The sequence below is a fragment of the Alternaria arbusti genome (genome assembly GCF_024043155.1).
Source record: "Alternaria arbusti strain BMP 1465 chromosome Unknown scaffold_6, whole genome shotgun sequence".
NCBI classification, from domain to species: domain Eukaryota; kingdom Fungi; phylum Ascomycota; class Dothideomycetes; order Pleosporales; family Pleosporaceae; genus Alternaria; species Alternaria arbusti.
This window is the reverse complement of record NW_026249946.1, coordinates 282,730-303,086: the sequence shown is the minus strand read 5'-3', so window position 1 is coordinate 303,086 and position 20,357 is coordinate 282,730. Positions and strand designations below refer to the sequence as shown.

The 20,357-nt window shown below is 52.8% G+C and overlaps 7 protein-coding genes across 7 annotated transcripts; 4 read left to right on the top strand and 3 right to left on the bottom strand.

The window, feature by feature from the left end:
* Positions 1-1,618: 1,618 nt before the first annotated feature.
* J4E86_005285 (uncharacterized protein) lies at positions 1,619-2,752 on the bottom strand (the record flags this gene model as incomplete). Its single annotated transcript, XM_051445820.1, has 1 exon — positions 1,619-2,752. One exon carries the CDS (start codon positions 2,750-2,752, stop codon positions 1,619-1,621), a length of 1,134 nt encoding a protein of 377 aa, XP_051302587.1.
* A 538-nt stretch (positions 2,753-3,290) lies between these two features.
* Positions 3,291-4,593, top strand: RO4 (Actin-like protein; the record flags this gene model as incomplete). Its single annotated transcript, XM_051445819.1, has 4 exons — positions 3,291-3,596; positions 3,658-4,113; positions 4,160-4,474; positions 4,531-4,593. The coding sequence occupies 4 exons, from the start codon at positions 3,291-3,293 to the stop codon at positions 4,591-4,593; spliced, it is 1,140 nt and encodes a 379-aa protein (XP_051302586.1).
* Positions 4,594-6,377: 1,784 nt separating this feature from the next.
* Positions 6,378-6,845, top strand: J4E86_005283 (uncharacterized protein; the record flags this gene model as incomplete). Its single annotated transcript, XM_051445818.1, has 1 exon — positions 6,378-6,845. The coding sequence occupies one exon, from the start codon at positions 6,378-6,380 to the stop codon at positions 6,843-6,845; it is 468 nt and encodes a 155-aa protein (XP_051302585.1).
* A 1,775-nt stretch (positions 6,846-8,620) lies between these two features.
* On the bottom strand, positions 8,621-13,006 carry J4E86_005282 (uncharacterized protein; the record flags this gene model as incomplete). The annotated part of the gene is made up of 4 exons (XM_051445817.1): positions 8,621-8,874; positions 8,935-12,568; positions 12,616-12,777; positions 12,830-13,006. 4 exons carry the CDS (start codon positions 13,004-13,006, stop codon positions 8,621-8,623), a joined length of 4,227 nt encoding a protein of 1,408 aa, XP_051302584.1.
* A 1,225-nt stretch (positions 13,007-14,231) lies between these two features.
* On the top strand, positions 14,232-15,740 carry J4E86_005281 (uncharacterized protein; the record flags this gene model as incomplete). Its single annotated transcript, XM_051445816.1, has 4 exons — positions 14,232-14,513; positions 14,564-14,721; positions 14,776-15,304; positions 15,354-15,740. 4 exons carry the CDS (start codon positions 14,232-14,234, stop codon positions 15,738-15,740), a joined length of 1,356 nt encoding a protein of 451 aa, XP_051302583.1.
* A 1,094-nt stretch (positions 15,741-16,834) lies between these two features.
* J4E86_005280 (uncharacterized protein) lies at positions 16,835-18,517 on the top strand (the record flags this gene model as incomplete). Its single annotated transcript, XM_051445815.1, has 3 exons — positions 16,835-18,076; positions 18,133-18,417; positions 18,473-18,517. 3 exons carry the CDS (start codon positions 16,835-16,837, stop codon positions 18,515-18,517), a joined length of 1,572 nt encoding a protein of 523 aa, XP_051302582.1.
* A 1,400-nt stretch (positions 18,518-19,917) lies between these two features.
* On the bottom strand, positions 19,918-20,329 carry J4E86_005279 (uncharacterized protein; the record flags this gene model as incomplete). The annotated part of the gene is made up of 2 exons (XM_051445814.1): positions 19,918-20,194; positions 20,244-20,329. 2 exons carry the CDS (start codon positions 20,327-20,329, stop codon positions 19,918-19,920), a joined length of 363 nt encoding a protein of 120 aa, XP_051302581.1.
* Positions 20,330-20,357: the final 28 nt, after the last annotated feature.

Below are 20,357 nucleotides of genomic sequence, written 5' to 3'. Positions count from 1 at the left end.
CTCTACCCCGTGTATTCATTGGGGTATTTCGAGGCCGCAACATCTGCCCCGGTAGATTATGGTAGTCGGATACATTCACATCGAAGCACATGCGAGGTACATCTAGGCAGCCTTGCCACCAGGTAATAAAGTAACTTTTCCATCGAAAGCGCCTCTTGGCGCTACATGAGTATCACAAGCCCGATATTTATCTCCTTCTCGAATCTCTACTACCTGATTGAACAGAACCACGTCCTGACATTCTGTCAACACTAAAGTCATAAACGTGCAGCCAACAGATATGTCTGTCAACAGCGTACCTACGAGCCCCCTTTTAAAGCTCCCCAGAGGTGAGTAAGAGCTAGGACTCGAGGAGTAATAATAATTGGACTACAATTAGCTAACGTATGTTGACAGAGCTCCGCAATCGTATCTACAACTATGCACAAGAACCAGGCGATGTTCATCCTATCCACAAGCCCACCCAGCAACACGAGCAGACAAATAAGACTCAACGACAGTTCTTCGGTCTCACACAAGTCTGCCGCCAGCTTCGGTCAGAGCATCTACCCATGTACATGGCGCAGACCAAAGTTCATATTCAGTGCCAGGACTCGCTTTCTTACATCAACACCTTCATTCTTCCTACCGGTACAGATCCCAAGCAAGCTCGCGGAGATCTCACTGTCCAATTACCAGGCCAATTGTATGAATCTCGGAGCGAATTATCATCTCAAAGGGATATCATACATGTCATCAACCTCTGCAGAAGCGCCCCACAGGTCAACGTAGCCTTCGCGCTAGGCGACATCCCGCTATCGCAGAGCCGTTTTTCAGGCCGCCGTATAGGGCGTATCCTGCACGACCTCACAAAACCGGAAGCTATGCCTGTGCTGCACGATTTCATCCGAAACTCCGTGGAGCATCTAGAGTGTTGGATGTATACGGAAGAAACCTCGTCGCTGAGGTTCCGGACAAAGAAGGGCCATGCGGAGAAGTGGATGGATGCGTGGTCACACTGTTGCGCGAACTGCCCCACCGGACAGGAGTCAGGTCGGCGAATGGAGCGATGGAGGGGGGAGATGCGGCTCGATGGTTCGATGCATCACTTGAATGATTACGTTCATGTAGTATTTATCGTCGATGAGGAGTGGAAAGCTTGCTTGTCGCATGGGTGCTAGACTGCTGCTGTTTACAAATTTACAATGTTTTTTTGGACCATCCAACTTGGTTGTGACAGTACGGTTTGGAGAAGAAGACGAATTCGAAAGTTGCTGGGGTGGGCTAGATCCGTACATGTAGTTGCCTAGCCGAAGTGTACCTTATGTTACTTAGCAGATCAATGATTATTGAGGGTGTCATCGCTTTTCAATAGTTTCTTTGCGTCATTTGAAAGGTATTTGTAGGCATTGAACGTATCCATGTGGTTGCAGAAGCTATGGGTGCACCACTCGGTACTCGTCTGAGTCATTGTGGCCCAGAGGAGTAGAACAAGGAATACCCAAAAGCGTCAATGTAGTAGGCTCAGGCTTGAACTCGATGAACCCGGAAAGTGCCACTGGAGATGGATGAGCATTTGGTCAGATTGAGAAGGTGTTGATAAAGAGCGTCCGCGACATCGCCAACATTACACTTGCTGTCATAGTTCATACTTCCTCAACTGTCCACGATAAGTGAGCAGAAAATCGCCCATGACGCCATAATGATCCGAGACCCAATCTAGCTCGCCCGCCTTCTTCATCATCTGTCTATGCTCCTCCGCGACTTTGACGCCCATGCCAATCCTCTGGAACTTGCAAGGACCTAGCCACCCTTGGAATAAGATCTTGTCCATCCTGCTACAGCCAAATCTATCTCTCGTGGCTTGTGGAGACTGATAGCCCCAGGTATACCCGTGGTCGCTGTCTTCTTCGCCGGGCCCATTGCGATTAGTAGGTACATTGTTGTTGAAGTTACCGAAGACGGTAGCGTCACTTGGTGCATTGGCGTGGCCGCCAATAGAGAGGTACATATCCTCGAGCGCATTACCTGTGTGTAGAAAGCGATCAAAGGGCTCGATAGCATTGAGGTCGCCAGCTAGTATTGCTCTTTCGACATCCGGGTGGCTGAGATACTGCTTTGCGGCTGCCATCTGAATGGGGCGGACAGGCGGATCAGCAACGAGAGACTCCAGATGTGTGTTACATAGCCGTAGCATTTTCACCGGAAGATCTGGACGAATGCAGTTGTAGAGCTTGATGTCCACAAACAGGCCGTCTCGTCCGAACTTGCTGTACCACGGCACGCGGAAAACGGAGTCTATGTGCATTCGCCGATCGACGAGTGTGATCGTACCATAGTGAGAGCTCAGCCAGTTTTGCGAGTCGATGTCTGTGAGGTTGAAGCGTTGCTTGACCCAGGCTGAGTCTCGTATCTGCTCCATGTCTGAGACTCCCATCTCTTGTAGAAATATGACGATTGCGATATCTGGCGGGGTGGATGATACTAAGTCGTGCAAATGATCTAGTGCAGCGCTCATTCTTTCTTCTGCGAATGGAACGAGGACATCGATATTCCAGGAGATCAAACGAAGCTTCCTGGGATGCAGAAGTGCCTCTGATTCGTCTTTTGGGAACGCTTGGTCGGATGTTGCTGGTGTCCAATTGCCGTCAGGCGAGACGCAATAGTAAGGCTGCTTCCTTGGCTCGTAGAAAGCATCTTCGCGTTTCTGTATGACAGAGGAGAAACTGGCCGCAGCGACCTGCATGGCAGGGTTAGGCTTTACTGACGACATGCTTCTGGGAGGTCTAGTAGGCAGTCAAAATGTAGGTGGAGCTGCAGAAAGTTTGGAAAGTGTAAGCCTTTGGCATGTGGACACAGCAGACAGTACATTGCGAAGCATGATGTTCATTGTACCTAGGTAGTCGTCCACGGGTGGTTGCCTGGATAGTGCTGACGCGGGGTGCGTGAGGCGCTCGGCTGGGGGCCAAACAATGCTAGGTACCGTGATTGTATTGCTTTCTATATGAGATAGTACAATGGAACAAAGACGAAGCACAAATCGTAACTGTGGTCGATATAGATGATGCGCAGGAGCAGATGCGTGTTCTTGGAGGTGCGAGCGCCGGCACGTGATGCGGTGAGGGTACCCCTGTCGTCAATGCCGAAGCGCGTCGTGAACTTTCGCGATTCAGAAGGAGCTCCAACCTGGAGAAGCTGCCACGACACCAGCTCTTCGCCTCGCCAGAAAAACCGTCTCTCTACCGTCATCGCCGCCGACCGCTCTCCTAGATTACCAACGTCCGAATCCATCGTTATCCCCCAACCCCGCCATGGGCTCCCGGCTACACAATGCTCCGATCGTGATAGACAACGGCAGTGGAACTATCAGAGCTGGATTCGCAGGCGAGGATGTGCCAAAATGCTTCTTCCCGTCATACGTAGGACGACCGAAGCATGTGCGGACAATGGCAGGCGCATTGGAGGGCGACGTATTCATAGGACCACAAGCACAACAATATAGGGGGCTCTTCAAGATTAACTACCCATTGGAGCACGGCATTGTCACAGCCTGGGATGATATGGAGCGGATATGGCAGTATGTCTATACAGAAGGCCTGAGGACCGTCAGCGAAGATGTGAGTTGGACCGTGGCAGACTGCCATTGAGGGTCATTAAGCTGACTATCTGTCTCTGTAGCATCCTGTACTCCTTACAGAGCCTCCGCTAAACCCCCGAGAAAACCGCGACACGGCTGCCCAGATCCTATTCGAGACGTTTAATGTGCCCGCCTTATACACATCGGTCCAAGCCGTCCTTTCATTATACGCATCCGGCAAGACAACTGGACTAGTTCTAGATTCGGGAGACGGTGTTTCGCATGCAGTGCCAGTCTTCCAGGGTTTTGCGATTCCCAACAGCATCAGAAGAATAGACGTGGCAGGCCGAGACGTTACAGAGCACTTCCAGCAGCTGCTGAGGAAAAGCGGCCGCGTCTTCCACACCAGCGCTGAGAAAGAGACGGTCAAGAACATCAAAGAGGCAACAGGATACGTGGCACTCGATCCGGCCAAGGAGGAGAAGGACTGGTCAGGCTCGTCCAGATCAGAGGGCAAGAGCGTTGACTACGCACTACCTGATGGCCAGAAGATAAAGGTGAGTACGAATGACGATTTGCATCAGACCCGAGCTGACAGTCTAGATCGGAGCGGAACGCTTCCGAGCACCAGAGATACTCTTCAACCCCGAGATCATTGGTCTGGAGTACCCTGGCGTGCACCAGATTGTCGTCGAGGCGATACACAGAACCGACATGGACCTCCGAAAGGCGCTTTATGGCAACATTGTACTCTCCGGAGGTTCCACACTGACAAAGGGATTCGGAAACAGGCTGCTTCATGAGGTGCAAAGACTGGCGGTGAAGGACATGAGGATCAAGATCTTAGCACCACCAGAGCGCATCTACACCACGTGGACCGGTGGCAGCATTCTTGCGGGCCTCAGCACCTTCAAGAAGGTAAGTTTCTTATTCCCCAACGAGGCTGTAGCCAGTGAACTGACACGTGCATGCAGATGTGGGTAGAGAAAGACGAATGGCAGGAAAACCCAGACATCATCCACACCAAATTCGCATAAGCACCGACACGTCGTCTTTGGCAGCAGCACTTACTCCGCACCCGTTTCTCCCGCCTCCGCATCATCTTTCGAGAAGGAGCTGCGTGGTTGCATGGGTAGCGCAGTTGCAGTTAGTCATGGAATGGGGTCCCAAGACCTGGGGTCGCGCCAACCACGAAGGAAGAAAGCTGGGGGCTGCGCGCTTGGTTGGGTGATGGCAGATCTACGTGTCAGCCGGTAGCCGTAGCTTCTAGACGGGAGAGCTACTGTAGCATGCTGCTTTCCCCGCATTCGAGTGCGTTTCTGTTACTTAAGCGCGAGCATGGTTCGAGAGTGTCGGTTAGGTAAGGTGTACGAGGGGAGAGCCCGTGCATAGCAGGCGTTTGTGAGCGCTTTGGAATACCCCTATGATTATGAAGCGTACAGAATACCACAATTAATCCACCTGCGAATGTGCACGCGGAGGGCGAAACGGGAAGTTACAGTGAGATGGTTTGGGCGAATGGGTGTGCCAAGCATCGTGAGGTCTTGTCTAGTCGCGTCAGCTATGGTGTGACTGCGGTCAAATCACCGATGCTTCACTCCACGTAATGTGCAACGCATATTACACACAATGGCGACATGACATGCGCAAATAGCATCACCCCAGCTGCAGCGATCGCGAGCACTGCAGGTACCTGATCACAGGGCCAGCCACAACAGGGGGCCACGTACCTGTTCGACACCGCAGACCGCAAGCACAGAGCCGCCCACGCCTAGACTTCACGATGCTCGACGTCATGCACGACGGTGCGTCCGGAGGCTCGGACGGCCAGCCGGACGTGCGCGGTCACCTGGCAGAGCACAAAATCGAGCGGCCGAAGGTGTAATTGCTTTTTTGGAAGACGCCACCAGCGTTCAAGATCAGTGTGCCTTGCAGAAGGAGGGATATCGATGCATGCAATGGGTATCAAATCAGCAACAGCAGCATCAAACAGGCAGCGTCAGAATCTGCAGCGTCTCCATCTCGGTTCTCCTCTGATCCAGGCACCCGATGACAAGCGCAGAGCGTATGCAGCGTATGCATGACGCGAGCCAGACGTGAGACGCAGCACCGCAAAAAAATCTCTTCCCGCCTCCACACTCTCCGGCGGGAAGCGTGCGCTGGCCGTCGCGGAAGCTGGCACAAGGCCCCAGTTTGCGCATGGCGTCTTCTGCGTCAAATTTTCAGTCAGACACCTCACAGGCGGCGCTTCGGCCATGTGCGCTGCGGTTGCTGCGGAGCCAAGCTCCGGGCTTTCGATAGCGTCATGGGCTCGATCGCTTCGCTCCTTGTTCTCCGCTGCACCTGACCATTTCCCCTGGCAATCTCTTACCCCCGAGAAACTCGCTCCAGCCAATCACCGCGTTTTGAGGGGGTAATGGTAAACTATTCGTGGTGCTGAGAAATTTCCTACACTGGTCTTGTTAGGGGACGCATGATCCATTGACTGCCGTTAACTGCAAAGTGTCGCTCAGACTTCCAAGGCTTCTGAGCTGGCCTCGTGCGCGTCTGGTTCGTTTCGTGGCGCCGAAAAAAAGCTTGCGCGTGAGAGGTTTTCTTGCCTTGCATTCCAGTAGTAAGAGGGGATCGTGATCAGTGCGACGCTGTTTGTTATATAAACCCTTCTACCCCAGTAGGTCTTGTTGAGTACCAACGATCATCAACCACTACAGATCTTCCCGGAGCTACCTCTTACTATCAACGCTACCCCAGATTCATATCGACGACAGTCGCCACTTGACTTGCTCCCAACAACCAACAACCTCACTACCAAACAATCAAAATGGTCAGCTTCCACATCAACGAGCCTCACCCATCCGCCGGTGCCTACATGTACTCTGGCCGCGGCGGAGCCGGCAACGCCATGCGCATCAAGCCCACTGAGGTCACTCCCGGCCCCACAGCCTCAGGTCCAGCTTCGCGCACCAAGCTGCCTCCCCCACCCAGCAACGCCTTCTACGCCACCGGCCGTGGCGGTGCTGGCAACATGAAGAAGACTGAGCGCGCCATCTTCAGCTTCGACGAGGAACTCCAACAGCAAGAACGCCTGCGCACCCAACAGGCACCCGTCTACCACATCGGTCGCGGCGGTGCCGGCAACCTCGTCGACGAGATGAAGCCCCGATCCCAACGCCAGAACTCCGCCTCCTCCACTTCCAGCTCCTCAAGCGTAGAGAGCGAGAAGGACGGCGTCCGCCGCAGCATGGAGTCCGCATGGCAGCGCCTGAGCAGGCAATTCTCTCACCAATAAGAGAGTCACTGCCGCCTCTTCTTGCGCCCAACCTTCACTTCTTGCATACCCATCTTCAACGTGAGAGCTGGTTCCGAATCTCTCATCATCTCAGCATTTCCATCAGCACGGCGTTTCCACGGAGGTCTATCATCTCCCATTGTACAATCACCAACAACAAAAGTACCTTTTTCACGACATCATTTTCTCCCTTCATAACGACATATCCACACAACCATCGAGGAGCCAGGCGCCTACCTCCGGTCATCAACACACATAAAAGTAACACCTTGATACCCGGAAATTACGTCCTGCTCTTACGAGAGAGGGCCCACTGTTCTCTGAACATTTTTTCATCATTTGCGGAAAGGGGAAGAGGAAGTTTATACCCCCGGGCCAGTGAGAAGCTGGCGAGGACAAGGACGGGTTTGTCTTTGCCTCTGTTTATAGTTTTAATTGAATGATCTCCATCTTCATACTTTTGTGCCAGCTTGCCACTCTGTGACTTTTCCGTGTTACCATCCTATATAAAGTTCAGGACGCAAATTATTTCGTATACTTTGAAGTGACGCAATGCCGTGAGATGGCTGACAACGTCTACCCGGCAACGCACTCAATCGCCAACTTACTTACGACGTACTTCCCGATTGCAAAGATTTTTTTACCAAACAAGCTCCCCGTTGTTCTCACAACAACGTATTCAGCCTTCCTGCCCTGCAACCCACGACTCAGCACCGCCGCGTCTCGACTAAGCCAGCCCAGCCACCAGCACCAGCACCACCGCCCATCGTAGCCATGCCAAGCCACCCACCGGATATAACCCGTTTCGCGGAGTCAACTCCGCTGGCTTTCCTTTTGTGGCGTGTAGATCTAGATCGGCCGGCCCAGCAAGCTAATATACGAAGTACGTGCATACGCGAGCGTAGATCAGAGTCTGCGTCTGCGAGTAGGTGTTCTCACCGGAACCTTTTGAGGGAGACGGGACGGACAAAATGACCCATGTGGAGATCGTGAGGTTAGGCGGGATGGTGTAGTGGAGTGTCACCGGTTGGAGGGGCGATCTAGTATGAGTAGGTATCCTTGGTGGTGGTTTTGTGGGCGAGTGGGAGTGTTGACGTTGAGTGGGATTTCTGCGTGTGTCTCATATAATGAAAAAAGATGAAGGGGCTTGCGGACTACATGAACGTGGATGTATGCAAGGTAGGTAATCTGGGAGCATTAAGATGTATACATCAGCCAGTCGGGAATGTGCAAAAGGCGTCCAAGTCTGGTATAGTCCTCTACCAGTATCAAAAGGCCGTAAACTGAGAGACCTGGGAGCAAGGCAGGCTCTAGGGTATTTGGGGTTTCATCTTTGAACAAGGTGCGTGAGCTCGTTAAGTAGTAAGATTAAGTTCGGGGTTTATCATCCTGCGTTTCTGTAAGTAAAGAAATTGTGTGTAAAACAGTGTCAAAATATCGATGCCAACGGACGACCGATTTTATGACATACGAGACGCGTACATTTACGTGTATTGCACGGACATCGAGAAGAACAAAATGCCAATTTATGATATCTCTACACACTGGGAAACCTCCCAAAGAGCGCCGTATTATGAGTGGTAATTCTTTTAGTTGGCCCTTTTCAAGACAAGGCTATGCAATGATCCCAAGATGACTGATGTGAAGAGAACGAATACCAAAAGAAAAAGAGAGCCGCGAGCAAAAAAACTACCAATACACGTTCTCGAAGTGCCTCCAAGACCCCTAGACCCGTCTCGAACTCGGAATAGACTGCCAATGAATCGTTTGTTCCTTCAGCGCCTGGGTTGCGCTTTGCTAGCCGTGCTGATCAACAGCTTGAAGCCGTTCTTGAGCGCCAGCATATCGGGGTAGACGTTCTTGTGCAGTTCGAATGCGTTGGGGACGACCTTGATGCCCCAGGCTCCCTTGGGTCCGCGGGCGCTCATCTGGAAGCAGATCCAGAAGTGGCCGGGGTACTTGGGCATGCTGCAGAAGGCGTACATGGAACGTGAAGGGTTGGCTTCGCAGTAATTCTCTAGCCATTTCTCTGTGAGGGGGTTAGCTTGTGTCTCTAGAATTCATAAGGTAAGTAGTGTGATCGACTTACCAGTATCTTCTCGTGTGCCAGGTTGGAAACGCTCGTCTCGTGTAATCTCTGTGACCTTGCGTGCCATAGCCTCGACGTGGTTGACGATCAACTCGTCGAGATCGGAATATGTGTGCTTTCCAATCTTGAGCTGCTTTCCGAGCGAAAATTGATTTGCCTTGTTCATCTCGAGAACGTCGAGATGTTGGTAGGCGTTGTTGGATACTTTCCATGTGACGACTAGATGGTCGAAACCCTTCGAGGATGGACGAATGACCAAGTCACCGGTCTCCTTACCACCGAGGTACTCTTCGGCTTGCATGGTGTTGAACGCGAAGAAGAGAGGGTGGTTGACGACACGGTTGGGCCGACCAGAAGCAACTTCCTTCTCCTTCTCGGCAGCCTTCTTGTCCTGAGCTTCTTGTGCGTCATCCCACTCACCAGCTGCGCGATTGTAGGGCTTCTTCTCTGGAGCTCGAATGAGATCGTCTCGAAGCGACAGTTGTGCGGTGAGAGCCTTGCGGTTGAGGTAAACAATACGGGCGCGCACAATCTGATGGCTCTGGTAGACGTGGCGAGGCTCTTGACCGCCACTGCCAACACCCTCTGGGAATTCTGATTCGGACACGCCACCTTCGATGCCGCATTCCAACTTGACCTCGATGTGGTCTGGGAATGTTCGCCTGATGGTAACGGGTACGACCATACCCTCATAAAGAGTCTCCTCCGTCTCACCAGTCAACATTGTGAACAGCTCAGCACCAGACAGCAGCGCAAAGATTTGCCGGATCTCCTCGTAAGGGTTGTCGAGCTCAGCGCGAATAGTCTCCAGTGTTGCGCGCTTGCGCTGACCAAAGTTCCGTTCAATCTCCGCCGCGTAGTCTTCCAGAGCTAGGTCGTTGACCAGATCGGTGGTCTCTTCCCGCACCATCTTCCTAACAACGGCACTGGGTCCACCTTCGTCAGTCTCGGCCTTAACATCCTCTTCGTCCATGTTAAGGGCGTCAGCGACCATCTTCCTGGCAAGATCGTAGTCTTCTGGGTGTACACGGGTGTAGTCCAAGTAGTCGGAGGACTCTTCTGTTGAATCGTAGGGGATGTAAAGGAAACTGGCGCAATTCTGGAAGACTTTGGGACCCATGGCTGCCTTGAGGTCCCTAGACTCAGACACACCAAGGAGGTCGAAACGTGACAGAATCTCATCGCTGTTGGCCTGGATGGCCTTGATCAAGCGATCGGCCTTACGAGGACCCAGACCACACACGTAAGGAATCAACTTTGAGAGGTATTTGTCGTCGTACGTCTCCGGTAGGTCGATACCCACGAGGTTGACCATGTCCACCATCGCGGTCTCTAGGCGGTCCAGGAGCTTCTCTTGTGGGATCAAGGTTTGGTTGGGGATGAAGGGTATCGAGACGATATCTTTGCCGAGTGACGCGTATTCCGCCAGTGGATTTTGCAGGTACCGTCCGAGAGCAACACAGTACCTCGTTAGCGCGGGATACTTGGGGAACTCGGCGATAGCTCGACCACTCGTATGATAGAGACGAGCGACCTCATCGTTGACCAAGATCACCTCCAGTGGCTCGTTCCTCTCTTCACCGGTGTCCTCGTCCTCGTAGGCTGGGCCAGTCAGGCCTCGCTGGCCGATGATTTCCTGAAGGTCCTTGTACAATTTGCGTGTCTCGACCGAGAAGCCAGAGACACCGATCACGTCTGGTCGGCGGCGCTGAATCACGTCGACAAACTTGTCGATGTCCTGGCCTTCAGGAATACCGCGCTCCGCATTTCCAAGGCGCATCTCCACCAAACGGCCGTGCTCAAGTACCCGTCCATCGTTCTCGACGTAGGCCCACATGATCGCGTCTCCACGTTGGCCTTTGCCGTTGGTCAGGCAGAGAACGTTGGGTACAGATCCGAGAGGTGCACTCTTCAGCTTGTACGGCGCTTGATCAAGCTTGTTGTAGTAGTTCTCTCTTGCTGATGCGGCGAGTTCATCCTCACATCGAGCACGCAGAGTTTCTTTGACACCGTTGGCGATGACAACCTGTAGCTTGTCTAACGCCGCGCCGAGCAGTTCCTTGCGGAGGGCGTTCCAAGTGTCAGAGACTTCACTGACGCCTTCGGAGATGATCTTTTCTTCAAGCTTTGTCTTGAAGTTCCTGTAGTTGCCCATGGAGATTCGAACTTGTACAAGACCTTCCGCCTCGGCCTTCAACATCTTCAAAAAGAGATCCGGTCGACCTTGAAGATCCGAAAATGTGACACCACGTAGGTATTTGAACTCATAGTAGGGGTGGTCCTCCGTGATCTTTCGCATACCCTTGTCAGTGCGAATGCAGTCGATCTGGGCGTTCTGGTAGAAGCTACCACGCAAGTATCGACGGAGGCGCGAGCACATTTGCAAATCCTGAACGAACAAGAGCTTTGTAGACCGGAGAAGAGTGGCGCCAGTCTCTGGCGCTTCAGCCATCTGGTCGGCGAGCTCTTCAACCTTGTATGGCGGGTCCTCAATTGTATGCGCGCCTCGATTTGACCCATCAATCTTCTTTGCAAAGTCCTCAGGTGTGATGCCGATCGCTTTGACGAGTTGATTGGCTTTACCGCCCCTCAACTTATCGAAGAAGCTGCGCGCGTTGTTGGCACGCTTCTGTGTTCCGTTCACTTCTTGTCGGACCTCGTTGATCTCTTGCGAATACTTGTAGTGTAGGTAATCCTGAAGTTCCTGGATTTCTTCGATAGTAATGGCCTTGGCTGCCAACTCCTCGATCTCAGGATCAGTGATGTCAGAGTATACACTCTTCAGGTTCTCGTAGTTTTGCTTGAGGGCGTCGCGCTTCTCTGCAAATGCCCTGAACTTGAGGTCGAATTCGAATACTTCCCACAAATCGGCCTGGTTCAGCAAGCGCTCTGGTCGCGCATCCATGGGCGGCGGATTGTCTATGTCGTCGTAATCGTCGTTATCGCTTGGGGCGTGGATAAGGTAGTCTTTGCGGTGGTTGAAGATGAAGGGCACTTCATAGTCTTCGAGATTGATGAACTCCAGGACCTTACGCACAGCCTTCTCGAAAGGTTGCAGGAAGTAGCGGGGGAGACCCTTCTTCGGCCACAGCATGTTGCTGATCCAGGTGGCTTCTTCTGTCAAGCGTGCCTGCATGTCTTCTGGTGTGAGCTCGATCTCCTTGAAAGACCTCCGGGCTAGCTGCAGTCGCTCGGGAATGTCGGTCTCGCGGATGACATTGTCCTCATCCGTAAGCATGCGCTCCTGTAGTTGCGATGGCTCGAAGACGTCCTTGAGCTGAAGCTCGCGGCCTTCACCGGCTTGCTCATCCTCTTCCGCCTCTTGCATTTCCAGCGCCCAGTCATAATCTGTGCCATCACCAAAGGCAGCCCTGTAGTCTTCCTCTGCTCCCTCGTCCAGACCAGCAGCTTGCAGTCCCTTTGTAATCAGATTTATGCCTGGTTGTGTGACGTCGCGGTCGTCTTCGATCTCGTCTTCGAACTTGTCGTCCTCGATGAAGTCGTCAAATTCGTCGCCTAGGCGCCCGCGCGGCTCGTCGTAGTCTTCGTTTACTTCGTCATCGGAGAAGATGTCGTCCACGCCGCGAGACTTGACGCGCTCCTTGTGGCCACGCTTCAGGCGCTTGAACCTCGACTTCCCCTAAGTTAGCGGTGCCCACGCCTCAGCAAGGTATGCCTTACCTGTTCTTCTGCCGGGCGCTCAACCTCGACACCGATCAGGTCCAGATCCTCGTCATCTAGGGCCTCTTCCTCGTGACGGTCCTTCTTCCTCTTCCTGCGCCGACGTTTGCGCTCGGCGATCTCGTCTTCTTCGTCCTCGTCTGCGATAAAGCCTTCGCCTTCCTATATGTCCATTAGCATCTGCAGATGCTCCAGCCAGTACGGCCAAGCTTACCTGTCGCAACCTATCTTCGTCGTCGTCATCTTCCTCCTCGCTGGAGTCGTCGATGCCATTGGCGCCGTTTATCTTCTTCGGCCTGGGTTCAGCGGCGTCGCCAGCCTCGCCATCAAAGTCCTCATCCTCCTCCTCGTCGCTGCCAACGTCGGCGATTGTGTCGAAGAACTCCGCCATGGTGAATCAAACAAGGACAACGCGTGGACTGGTGGTTCTGGCGATGGAGCGCGATGGGCGATTTCGGCGAGCTCTTTGCGGCAGAGAGGTTATCGTGCTGCGGCGATTCAGCGGGAGGGAGATTCGGGCGCAATGAAGGTAAAGGAAAGAAGGAGGGCAGAAGTAGGCTCTCAAAGGTTCGCGCACCCATCGGCCGCGTTAACTTTCGGCCGCACTGACGCCCGTCACGTGACGACCTGATGCGCGCTAGGCGGATACCATCAACAAAAGTTGACCATACCCGACTCGGAACAGCATGCTACAGCTACGGGCATCAAACACGTGGGCTTCCCTAGCCTCGTTCTCTACATGTATCTAGTCATGTACTGAGGACGTGTTTGAAGAGGATTAAGCTTAGATATACTAGGGATGCAGCGACGACTCAAGCTCCAATGCACAGATTAACCATCACCACCAGACTTGCAAGAAAAATCCTCCAAGGCAATGGTCACACGCCATGCGGTTCTTTGAAATGCATTTGGTGGAAGTGATTGGCATGTCAAACGGTCGACGTTGGATTGGTGTGTACGCCAGGCACATGGCCGCATTCGAGATACGCGCTTTGAAGTTCTGCGCTAGAAGCAGGTGAAGCATGGCGACGAGGAACCATGCGACTCTGAAACCTCCTGAACAAGGCATCGTATAGTGTATACAGACTTATCAAAGACGCATCCCTTGAAGAACTTGAGTATTTGACAGCTCTCTTTCTCCCGAAGACAGAGCTACCTTGCTGCTCATTTGCATCCTCTGCAGCCTCGCAGCCTCGCAGACTCAGTTACAGACGTTGGACGCTACCGCAACCCCACCAGCGCGCCCCACTCGCGCTGGATACTGACACGACCACGACCTCTCCTGAGCCGGTTTGCTGTCAACAACGCCCGAGACACTGCCCTCCATTCACTGCCATCGCCATTCCAATCGGTCCCTGCATTCGCCCACCTGCACATTTTAAAGTCAGGCGCCCGGAAACGGACAAACCAATAGACGCTGTCCTCCTTTGGGCTATTTCCGTCATTGGCGTACCATCGTCGACCCAGCGTCGGGCGGCAAACTCGAAACCACAGCCAGCACCTGGCCTCCTACACACTTGGGCTCTGTATTCTTCGCAGAGTAGCCATTGCCTCGCAGTTGCTGCACCCGTCCACCCTCGCCCACACGACAGCAGCGCCCGGCGCAAACCTTCAAGATGGCCGAGTCGTCCTTCAAGCAGAAGACGATGAAGAGGAAGAACGTCAAGGGTCTCGCACTCAGCGCTCCTGCCCCCAAACCCGCACCTTCCGCCGGTGATGCCCAAATACCCGGCGCCCGAGCCAACGACGAGAAGCAGGATACCCTGGAAATTGGTGTTGAGTTCCAGCTGGACCTAAAGGCCGAGGACCTGATAGTGCTGCGCGAATTGGGTCACGGAAACGGAGGAACAGTCAGCAAGGTGCAGCATGCTGCTACCAAGGTCATCATGGCGCGGAAGGTGAGTGGCAGACCAGGAGGTGTACAGCACGACGAGACTGACAGGGGCAGGTTATCCACGTCGAGGCGAAGAACGAAGTCCGGAAACGAATCGTGCGAGAGCTCCGAATCATGCACGACTGCAACTCACCCTACATTGTCGACTTCTATGGTGCCTTCCAAAATCCTTCCGGCGATGTCATCATGTGCATGGAGTACATGGACGTGGGGTAGGTGCAAGCTGCTTCATGCTGCACGATGTGAGTTGCTAACTTGCATGCCAGGTCGCTTGACTGGGTCTCACGATCATTCGGGCCTGTCCGCGTCGACGTTCTCGGAAAGATTTCAGAAGCCGTGCTCGGCGGCCTCGCCTACCTTTACAGCGCCCACCGTATCATGCATCGCGACCTCAAACCCTCAAACATCCTCGTCAACTCAAAAGGAAACATCAAGCTGTGTGACTTTGGTGTCTCAAGTGAACTCGAGGGGTCTATTGCCGAGACTTTTGTAGGAACTGGCACATACATGGCGCCGGAGCGGATACAAGGTTCTCCCTACACCGTCAAGTCGGATGTATGGAGTGTTGGCCTGACACTTATGGAACTGGCCATTGGCAAGTTTCCATTCTCTGGAAGCGCTGATGATGACGAAGCTGGAGGCCCTCAAGGTATTCTGGATCTCTTGCAGCAAATCGTGTTGGAACCTTCACCCAAGCTACCAAAGAGCGATGCCTTCCCATCCATTCTGGAGGACATGATTGCGAAGTGTTTGATGAAGGATCCAGCGGAGCGACCAACTCCCAAGGAGCTATACGTAAGTTGTCCTAGCTGAATTCAGGTCTGGAGTGTACTAACCATAGCAGGAACACGATGCCTTCCTCCAAGCCGCAAAGCGCACTCCTGTCAACCTCGAAGCATGGGCCATATCCATGATCGAGCACAACAAGCGAAAATCCCACCTTGCCCCCACCGCTCCTGCAGCGGACATTAAAGAGAAGCTCCGCGAGCGATCTCCTCCCCACAAGCGTGAATCTAGCGACCCCAGGCAAAGAGTAGCCAATGGCGACCCCGAACCAGCACCACGACGACCTTCATACCCCACACGGACATCGAGCAGTTCTAATGTCATGAACCTACCTATGCGACCAGCGCCATCTGTAGACGGTCCGGGCAGCAGACCGGGTAGTCGGGGTCCATCAGCCAACGGCTTACCACCTCAGCCGAGGAGGTGGAACAGCGAAGTACAATAGTGGGACAAGACGCGTTTTCTATTAGATAGCGGATCTAGGCAAGTATATAGAGGTTATGGGGGATTCTGTAAGGTCCCTGCTGGATGTCGGGACCATCTTCATCAAATGTAACGTCGGAGGTTTTCGCCTTGAAGGCTTGTTGTTGTTGACTTTCGACTAGCATCAAATACCAATCACTCATCTTTCGTACTTCGTACTTCGTACAATGCTGATGGTGACCATGATAAACACTGTTCTGCCGGTGGCATAGGCAGTAATTCGGCATTGCCAAACCTGCATCGTCTCGTGCTGGATCAGCGTAGAGCATGCCACCTCTCAGCCTTTGATTCGTACATGCTTATCTTCCCCGCCTGAGATATATCCTGGCCCTGTCGAAGTATTTGAAGTGCGCGTTCGCTTGCGGTATACCGAGGCTAGAAGTACATCGAAGCTCTGGGCTAGGGCAAGCAGAACACCACATGCAAGAAGGAGTCGAACGGGGCTGAGGAGTTTCATTCCATCTTGCAGCCTTCGACAACAAGATCTTAGATTCTGGATAGATGCGATGGCAATGTAGGCCTCAGGGCTGTTCGCTTTCTATACGCCTTATTCCTTGCAGGTACACATTTGATTGTTTTCTTGGACAGGGTGAAAGTTGTATCACCCGGGTAAATTGAACACTCATGTCGCACATGTCCTTTGCAGCAATGTCACAATACATCCGAAGTTCAAAAGGGTAGGATCGTAGACAGTTGATTGTTCTACAATTAGATCTTGTTAGGGCTCTTGAAGGACACCTCGATTGTATACACAGCGCAAGATCTCCTTATCCAACATCGATCGATCTCCAACTTATCAAGGTAGTCACGCGGGTTAATAGATGTATCACCCGAGTGCGTATCGTTCATCACGAAAGTTAATGTTCGAATGAGGGAAGGTCGAATCGGGGCTCCGAGGTGGTAAGCCGGGAACTAAGACGGGCACTACGCGTTCCCCATGACCACGGGTAGTATATACCACCATCAACTGCGATACTTTTTATCGCAATGAGAGCGCCGAGCAGAACTACAATCGAAGACTAAAACCAACCTGTCCGGCTTCGCACAGACCTTGCGATGACAGACACAAGCGATCGCTCTGCGCTCGGCTTCCCGTTGTCGTCATTGTTGCCGAGCGGGGCGCATCCGATAACAGCAAGCGTATTGCTTGTCTTGATTGTGAGTCCCCCAGCTTCAGGGTTGTTCCTGTCCAGCACTGACCATGCAAAGTCCGCGTTTGTGTATGGCTTCTACAACGCGTTCCTCCATCCGCTGCGCCACTACCCCGGTCCTCTACTCTGGCGAGCCTTCCGCATCCCGCATGTCGTCTCAACACACCGTGGCGAGATTCACAAACGACTCACTGAATTCCACACCAAATATGGACCTGTCGTGCGTGTCGCTCCCAACGAGCTCTCTTATGCCAGCAGCCGTGCGTTGAAAGAGATCTACGTCACCCGGCCTGGCCATCTGCCATTCGAGCGTAACCGCACTTCGTTCAAGAAGCAGGCCCCAACGGATCCAAACTCCATCGTGAACTGGCATGAAGGCGACCACGCAAGATACAAACGGGCCTTCGCGAATGGTTTCTCAGAGAAGATCCTGAAGGAACAGGCACCAATCATTGAGAGCTACGTCGACCTCTTCATGACACAGCTCAAGAAAAGAAAGACGCTCGATCTTGAAAAGTGGCTAAACTATCTAACCTTTGATATATCCGGCGACTTCACATATGGCGAGTCCTGGAACTGTGTTGCGAACGGCAAAGCGCATGCCTGGGTCGACATTTCCCAGGACTTCGGTAAAGGGCTTGCCTTGATCCAATCGACCAATATGTATCCACCGATTGACAAGCTACTCCGCTACATTATCCCCAAGCGCATCTTGCAAAGGAGCATGGAACACCGGAAGATGAGCTTTGAGCAGGCTCGCAAGAGGATAGCGATGGATACGGAGCGTCCAGATTGGGTGACGCCGACCAAGAAGTACAGCGACCTCAAAGACCCATTTACAGGCCCTGAGTGGGGCATAAACCTGCTCGTACTCGCCTTCGCCGGGAGTGAGACTTCAGCTAGTGCCCTGACTGCTATCATCAGATCCTTGGTACAGCACAAGGGTGTGCTGCACCGACTCACTGCGGAGATCAGGGAGACTTTCCAGAAAGAAAGCGATATCACAGTGGCAACAACAGGCAATCTAACATACCTCAACGCAGTCATCTCAGAAGGAATGCGCCTCAACCCTCCCGTCGTCATCGGAGTCCCACGCATCGCACCTGCAGGCGGCGATATGGTGTGCGATAAATGGGTTCCTGAAGGGGTATGCTACTACTTTACTCTTGAATCCTAGCTTCTTCGCTAATCCCCCATCAACAGACCTACGTAGCCTTCAACCAATTCTCCGCCTACCGCCAATCCTACAACTTCCGCAACCCAAACTCCTTCATGCCAGAAAGGTTTCTGGACCCAAAGTCGTATCACGAAGATGACATGGACGTCTTTCACCCTTTCCTGGTGGGCAGACACAAGTGTGTGGGTGTCAGCTTTGCTTGGTCGGAGATGCGTCTTATACTTGCGAGGCTAGTGTGGAGTTTCGATATCAAGCTTAAGGATGAGCGGGATAGGTGGGATTGGGGGGAGCAGTGTACTTATATCCTTTGGGTAAGTAGTATCTTGGGAATGAGATGAGTGGATCTAAGGGCTAACGGTGGTGTAGGATAAGAAGCCCCTGGAGGTCATTCTGGACCATGTCAATAAGTAGGCAATAGATCCTACTCACAGTAGCCGAATTTGTAAGGTTGAATGACAGAGTACTTCGAAAATGGCTTTTGTGGACACATACCCAAGTATCCAGTTCATTGCTCTCGCTCTGCTCTCATCATGTCACCAGACCTCATTGTGCTCTAATCAACTCATGAGTGCTACTTAGAAGACTGGTGTTGTGCGTGACCGATTTTGTGCGGGTTTGCTCCCATTACACGCTCGCTACCACCGTCCGTAGGTGGCATCTACCCAGTATTGCCTCCTTACCATGGGTCGAAACATTAGAGATTCATAATCTGCTCTGACCCCTGTGATTAATCCGTACAAAGTGTTCTACAAAGTGTTATCATCGCAGCAGTATAAAGTCGAGACGCTACAGCACCTTCTAGTATCCTTCTCCAACCAACTCCATCGCCAGAAATCTACGAACGTCAAACGTGCTTAAAACCGCCACAACCCTACAACGAACCATCAAATACCTTGTCAGACGACCCCAACATACCACGCGTTTCCACCAGAGAAAACCTCACCTTCCTTCCGCACGACAAAAGAGATTCCAAGTCCAATACTCCAACCATCACGATGCTCACCACCACACAACTCACAACACTCATGCTCATCGGGATACTTAGCTCCCTCGTGGTATCAATGGTACACACTCGTCCAGTACCCCGCCCTACGCTCGAGCCCAGATTCTTCTCGTCTGGGGCCGGACTCCTTGCTTCTTACGGATCCATGTACCACTACCATACCTCGGCTGCTGGTAGGATAGATATGAACATGGGTTTGACGAGTATTCTGCTTGTTGGTGGGGTGGTGGTGGGGGTTGTGGATGGATTGTGGTAGATCAGGAGGGAGATGTGTGGGGTGAAGGGTTGGAGATGGAGAAGTTGGAGGTATGAGGGGTGTGTTTGCTGGTTTACTGGGACTTTGATACTAGAGGAGAATGCGATCATGCAGTCAAAGAAAACCAATACCCATTACATGCGTGGACGTTTGTAGCGCAATGTGGTGCTCATGACGAGCTTGAGGCTGCGTCACTTTTGAACTCTTACAAACCTCGACGTATCAAAATCCTTGGCGATAGCTTTAGAACCTGTCTGAACTGGGACCAGCGTGGATGTCGTGAATCTGTAGCGTGTTCTGCTCAAATCGATGTGCTTCCAAGAACCAGCCGTAAGAGCTACAAGCGTCAAGACGCACGCTTGAAGCATTATCGCAAGGCTTATCGTCATGTCGCCCCGGGCCCAGCGCTGACGCGATTAAAGTACTGGCTCAACGTAGTTGTGCTGTGGCGTGTACACCAAGCTCTTTACTGCTGTTGTCAAGGTGGTTGAGCTGTGGGACGGGCAGCATCGTTCTGAGGGTGCTGCGGGTATCTTTGCAGCCGATTGTTCTTCAAGCAGCAGCTTTGCGCGCCTCGACGGCCTTCTCATACACCTTGAGGTCGACGTTGCCAGCGTTCCAGACGGTGACAGCTTGTACGAAGACACCCTTCTCCTTCCTGCGCTCAACATAGCCGATGACATTGAGCCATGTCCCCACGTCTACGTTGAGTTCCTTAATTCGCTCGAGCACATGTTCGATATCGAGATTCGCGATGACGGGCGGATCAGATATCGGATAGTTGTGCTTGAGCCGCAGTGTCGCGGTCTTAGTGACGTACTCATCGATGCTGCGGCGCAGTCAGTCTCTGTGGCAGCTATGGCTTATACTCCATGTACCAGCCCAGAAAGCGGACTTTGGTGCCCTGCGCACATCCGGGCAAGTCACTTAACAACACCAGACTCGAAGCAACGGGACCAGACATTGTGCTTGGAGGAGCGCGCGCAGAATGC